The 6,611-nt window shown below is 46.4% G+C and overlaps 1 protein-coding gene across 5 annotated transcripts in view; it reads left to right on the top strand.

Moving 5' to 3' along the window:
- Nucleotides 1–5,704, top strand: part of LEPR (leptin receptor) — a 66,123-nt gene extending 60,419 nt beyond the window's left edge. For all 5 annotated transcript variants that reach the window (XM_075936173.1, XM_025185634.2, XM_006125028.4 and 2 more), the window contains exon 19: nucleotides 1–5,704. In XM_075936173.1, the coding sequence (XP_075792288.1) occupies nucleotides 1–825 (825 nt within the window). In that variant the 3' untranslated portion in view covers nucleotides 826–5,704.
- Nucleotides 5,705–6,611: the final 907 nt, after the last annotated feature.

Raw genomic sequence — 6,611 nt, forward strand, 5'->3', positions numbered from 1 at the left:
CCTGAAACTTTTGAGCATCTTTTTATCAAGCATCCTGAAGCAATATCATTTGGGCCTTTTCTGGAACCAGAAATAGTTTTGGAAGACATCAATGTTGCTAACGCATTGAAAAGTGAAGACAAGAAAGATTTATTAACAGTTGATTCAATGTTCACAAAGACTCAAGACGCTGAGCATGACTCGGCTTGTTCTAGCAGCCATTTCAGTAATAGCCTTTCTGAAAGTTCCCATGTTGACAGAGTCAGTGAAGGAATTACAAGACAGTCCAATATTAAGTATGCTACAATTATTAGTCACTGCAAATCAAGTGGGCTTTATGAACAGCAAAAGAATCTAAGTGGTTCATTTAATGGATGCTTCCTAGGTAAAGATTCCTTAGTTACAGATCCTTTCTCTAGATCTTGGGAGGTGGAGAATTGTGCATTTCTAATATTACCTGAGCAACAGCTGAGCCAACCCAGCAAAACTATATCTCTTTCCGTTGTTTCTTCTGAGGGTTTTTCAGAACCTTCAGACCATGATGAGACCTTCAGTGATGGAGACAGTCCTGAAAGAAGCCTGTATTACTTAGGGCTAACATCAGTTAAGAAAAATGAAAATGATATTTTTTTAACAGAAGATTCTAGAGTGATGTGTCATCTTCACACAAATGATTTATTCAAAGACATGGGGTTTCTTCAGGATACTTCTTCTGATTTAAATCCCTTTATCAAAAATAGTCTTACATATGAAAGCTCGGTTAAAACCTTCATACCGTACATGCCACAATTTCAGGCAACTAGAATTAAACTGCAAGACACAGCGGAGACCAAACTTAAGCTATAAAAACATAGTCCATATTTCTATCTGATTGCTGCTGTTAATATTTTTCTGAAGGGTCAGTATCTCCCACTCCCTGTCCCTGCATCTCTCCCTCAGGAAACTCTTAATGTACTGGACTTGCAGTGTCCACATTTTGAAGTTGGATGCCTGTGCCTACATTTGAGTGATATATAAATCAGCACTTTGGACCCACAGAATTCCACATATTATTGGCCTGATTAAAACCTCAGATCGGGGCTTTCATTTCACTGTTTCAAGTTAACATCTGGTATGTAATTGGCTATTTGTGGTGCCTACTCTACATGCTTCTTCAATCGTGTCTCGTTGTGGACACTCACATAAGAAAACTGGTTTTGAAAGCTCCTTAGACAAGGATTCCAAAGGAGGCATTTCATTTAAATGTACCTTTTGTTAGGTCAGATCCTAGTGGAAAGCCAGTCTTGGAGCCAAGCCATTGGCAACTTTATAGCTGTCCTGGACATGGCTACCAAACCTCTCCACTCCTGGGAGAGGGGAGCCCATTGTAAGTGGGGAATGGGCAGTTCCCCAACACCAAAGACCAGCAGACAACAGTCCCAGCATATGGTTCCAAAGGGCCCATCTGGCAATAGAACCACAACTCTCAGTAGAAGTAAGGATGAAGGCAGAGACCAAACATGTTTAAAAAAGCTCGGAGATGGCAGCATTCTCCCTTCACCAACTTCTACGTGCTGCAGCAGCAAAGGGTTCAGAATTATTGCTGTGCCGACGCTGGAGTACCCCATGCTTCCCCAGCTGGAGGGGAAAGTTGATAGTGAGCTGCCTTGTAGGGCAGCGTTTCTTAAAGTGTGTTCCTTAGCACACCGGTGTGCCGCGAGGCAGTCGGAGGGGTGCCGCAGAGAGAACAGAAAAAATTCTGCTCCCTGCCCCGTGCAGAGCCTGTAGACAGCTCCCGCTGCAGCTGCCTCCCCTTCCCCCCCAACACACAGGATGGTGCCTGTCCCACCAGGCCTCCAGTGCTGCACAGCCTCCATCTCCTCCACGTGTGCTGCTGCTGCTGCTGGGAGGAGGAGGGGTGGCCGGAGCTGAGGAGCCACTCCCAGACCTCGGCGTTTTAAAACTGCCACCTGTGGGGAACCCGGTTCAGGCTCTGCCCCCCACCCCACCTGGGGCACACTCAAACTTTGCTGCTCCTCCCCTCGGGGTGCGCTTGGGCTCTGCTGCCCCGTCCCATGCGCTGCTGCTCTCTCTCCCCTGTGCCCCTCCCCAGCCTGCTGGGGAAGTGACAGTTTAATCTGGCTGGGACGGTCAGTTTCTACCCCTCCCCCCCCCCCCCCCGCCAGCAGGAAGCCTGGCCTGTTGCTGCAGTTGCACTGGGTTCCCCGCTTCATGGGGGTGGGGAAGGGGAACTGAGCTCTCTACCTCACTCCCCCCCGAAGAACAAGAACATGCTCCCTGGAGGCTTTCTCTGCTGCAGCAGGGTGCCAAGCCAGGTAAGCGTCCACCCCTCACGCCCAGACCCTGCACCCAACCCCCCCTCACTCCCCTCCCTCTGCCAAGACCCCACATTCCCAGCTTGCTCTAACATCCTGCCTCAAGTCCCCTCCTGCATCCTCCCTCCTGGCCAGACACCCTGCCCTGATACCTGCTCCTCACCAGACATTCTTCCCCAACACACCTCCTCTACCCTCCCTCTTGGCCAGACACCCTGCCTCGAGACTCTCCTCTACCCTGCCTCCTGGCCAGACACCCTGCCCCGATACCTGCTCCTCACCAGACATTCTTCCCCAACACACCTCGTCTACCCTCCCTCTTGGCTAGACACATGACCTTATTTAGCATTTGTTTATTATTATCCTTACTTTTTGTGGTCTACGTTTTCAGCTCCATGTAACAGACTGTTATTAGGGCAGTCTTTCTGGGGAAGTTGCGCATTTTGACTCCCAGGTTTTTTTTTTTTTTTTTTTTTGGCTCCTCAGAAAAATCTTTGTTGTACCCCATTAAAAGAAATTATTGTTTGGTGTTCCTCGATCTTAAAAAGTTTAAGAAACATTGCCGTAGGGAGTATGACCCGCCTGAGCCCTCCCGCTTGCATGATCAGCTCTGTAGCTCTGAAATGCAAAGGTGAAAAAAGTCCTCTTGGGAGCATTTCCGCATAACAATGGGCTGCCCAAAGGAGAAGCCACTTGTTCAGCTAACTGGTTTGGTAACAGGGAGCCAGGTTTTTGTGGTGGGGGGAACACACACATGTATGAGCACTGTCTTGGCTGGAGGGGTCTGGCTGGCCAGTGCCAAATATGTCTTCGGCACCTCCACAGACCCTCAGAGCAGCCAAGAAAATTAAAAGCAGGGTGGTGGTGGGGAGAGTTTGTCACCTCAATCAAACAAAAGGCAGAGGAGCTGCTGTACAGTGCCTCCCCTCCCCCGATAGTTAGCAGCTCGTTAAATTGCCCTGCTTACTCACTGTGTGTATGCACACTTGTATGTACGTGTAGAGAGTATATTCATCTCAGACTAGTGTGGTAAGACCTCCCTTTCCAATTTAAATACCTTTATGCAGGGCCGCCAATGGGAGGGGGGATAAAAGAGGGCAATTGCCACTGGGCCTAGCAATTTAAGAGGCTCTGGGCCGCTGCTACTGTAGCAGCAGCTGGAGCCTGGACCCTTTAAATTGCCTCTGGAGCCCTTTACAGCATGGTCTGGGCAGCACTGAGGGCTGGCTGCCTCCAGTCCTGCCCCTTCTGCCCAATGTCATGCCCCCTGTGGATGGGGTGAGAGAGGGGGGTCAGAGCTGAGCTGAACTCCCCCCCGCCCTCCCCACACACACATATAACCCAGGACCCAGTAGAGTCTGTCTCCAGCCCTGCTTTTATGTATAATACAATGCTTCTGTAGAACCAGTGCACCCCTTCACCACGCTTATTTATGTTGGGTGGTGTTATACACAAGCCCCTACATACTTATTCTGGATAATAGTGAGTATACACTGTTTAGATGGGATCTGCATAACACTGAACATGTAAAAAAGAAGCCAGAGCTATATCAGTCATTGTTTTTAAAAAAGTTAAGGGAATTTATTTCTAAGTACATTTTTGAAAGTGAGACATTTATCAGTATAGGTAAAGGTTCAGGCCTCGCTTCCATCATCCTATCCCTTCTACATAAAAATAAAAGCACCTACCACAAGAAGCAGATAGTTACAAGGAAACTGTATCTGTTAATCAAGTGAAAGTGTGTTAAGTAGTTCACTAGTGTATAAAGCATCGCCAACTGTAAGAGAATGCATCAGTGGCTAGCTGGCCCGTGCATGGGATGGCGGGGGAGGGACATTACCCCCATGGCCCAGTGATTCAAAGGGACCGGGGGCTTCTGGCTGTTGCAATGGCAGCAGCTCGAGCCCCAGGCTTTTTAAATTGCTATTGCAGTGACACACTGCACTCTCCATGTGGGTCTGAGGGCTGCGGGGGGAGGAGAGCACACTATGCTCCAGACAGTACGGAAGGCTGGCTGTCCCGTCTCCACCCCTTCTCGGGGCATGGAGCCAGCCCCTCCTAGCTTTCCGAGGTGCCCGTGGAAGCTGTCAGCATCCCTTTTGGCTAGAGATACACATTTAATGCAGTAAGGGAACAGGAGTCAGATTTCTTGTAGAAGTCTTTATAGCCTCACCATTTGTGTATTTTTGCCTAAGCAAAATAATGCACATGGAAATCAAATGGACACACTTTTTGGACGTCCCTTTTGGAAAATGAGGCTGTAATAGTGAAGGTACCACAATATAGCATTGAATTTCAGTCCTTTTCATGAGACCCTATTATAGAAAAGCAATGATAAGAAGCTAGTGTGGTCAAATGGCAAACTAGTAAAGATTGGGAGCCAAAGTGTCCTTTCTATAGATTTAATTCTACTGGGATTAAGAGTCTCTATGTGAGCTCAAACTAGTCATGTCACCTCACCTCTTTATATCTTGAACCCAGCTGAAAAAGGGTAAGAAGTAGGGACTCTCAGAAAACAGGGCATTAAGTCTACACTGAATTTTCTATGCTAAATTACAAAACAAAAATCCAAACTTATTCTTAAACCAAATATGTATTTTCTACTTATAATGACTAATTATTTTTATACTGAGAATTTTTCAGATAGTAATTAATTACTAAGCAGTATTCAAATATGTAAAGGTGTTAAGTTTAGGTATTATTCCAAAATTTACCCAAAAGGCAACATAAGAACAACAAAAATGTTGAGTTATGTAGCAGAACTTTATTTAACTAGGATATGCTAAAGAGTGAAAGAGCTCTGAGCGAAGTTTTTATGTTTTCAAAGGTAACTGGTGATTTTGGGTGCTTCCATTTCAAGAGGCCTGATATGACACCTGAAAAAGGTCTGATGGTCAGAGAATGGGGTGCCTTGTGCTTTCTGAAAATCTCAGGTTGAGCACCCAAAATCGCTAGTCACTTGAGAATTTAGGCAAAGTCTTGTTGCAAAGCTCGCTGAAGTCAATGGGCTTCTGTTGACCAGTGACCTTTTGGTCTGGCTCATTGATGTGCCTTAAGGATTCAGTCTTATATGTGGCGTTAGACACGGGAATTTAAAGATAACATTAGTAAAATACATGAAAAGCTCTTACTGACATCCGTGTAAATATATCAGTCTCCAGCTGCCCAGTTAGATAACACATGAGCATTTCATCACTTGAGTGACAAGTAGCCCTCGGTGTTATAATGCAGCACTTCTGACGGCTATTCCTGCAAATCCTGCATCTTCCTGCATACCTTCTGAAGGCCCCAGGCAGTGAAACCTGTGTGGTTGTGCTATGTGGAGGGAACCCTGCATAGGTTCAACACGCATCCCAGGCTACGTCTATAATGCGGGGTTTTTGCGGAAGAGGAAATGCAAATGGAGTGCTCATTTGCATATCTCGTACTCTCATTTGCATATCTTCTGATCCTTTTTGCGAAAGAGTTTTTTGCCATAAAAAGCCCTGTGTAGACAGGGCTATTTGTCAGAAAAAAAATACCCTTTTGCGCAAGATCCCTTATTCCTCAAAAAATGAGGTTTACGGTCTCTTGCGAAAAAGGGGTATTTTTCCCGACAAAGGGCCCTGTCTACACAGGGCTTTTTATCACAAAAACCTCTTATGCAAAAAGAATCGGAGGAAGATATGCAAATAAGAGCATGAGATATGCAAATGAGTGGTCCAGTTGTATTTCCTCTTCCACAAAAAACCCTCAGTGTAGACACAGCCCCGGAGTACAGTGGAGCCCGGCTCTGTGGGGACTTCCTATGCTCCTGTGCAGCATGAACTGGATTGGGGAGAAGCAGTTGCAGGTCTGGTAGAGGCACGAGTGTTTGCTTCCTGTTCAGCCAGCATGTAGGAAGTGTTGTGAGCTGCTGCAGGCTAGCAGTGGAGTAATTGCTACAGAGCAACTGCAAAACCATTCCACAGTGTGGGTGAAGGATCCTTTCCCATCCCAGCCCTGAAGAATCGCCTGCTGCAAGCTGTGCTGCTCTGACTTGATGCTGGAGGCAGAAGGGATTCAGTTCATTGAAACGACTGCAATAAGAGAAATTTGTAAAGATGTGTGTCTCATTGAGTTTCATTTGGCTTGCAACTCTGGCTATTGTCCAAAATTTTCATAATACCAAAGCTAGCTGGTAGCGTTTCAAGTAAATGAAGAGCTACTGCATTTTTGCAAATCCTAATGGTGACCACTGCTATGAGAGGCTCTGATCCAGAAAAATGTGTAGCTTTATGCATGTGAATCATCCTATTGAACGTCAAAGAGTCTAAAGGGCTTTCCTGGAGTGGACCC

The sequence above is a fragment of the Pelodiscus sinensis genome, chromosome 9 (genome assembly GCF_049634645.1).
Source record: "Pelodiscus sinensis isolate JC-2024 chromosome 9, ASM4963464v1, whole genome shotgun sequence".
In the NCBI taxonomy this organism is placed as follows: Eukaryota; Metazoa; Chordata; order Testudines; family Trionychidae; genus Pelodiscus; species Pelodiscus sinensis.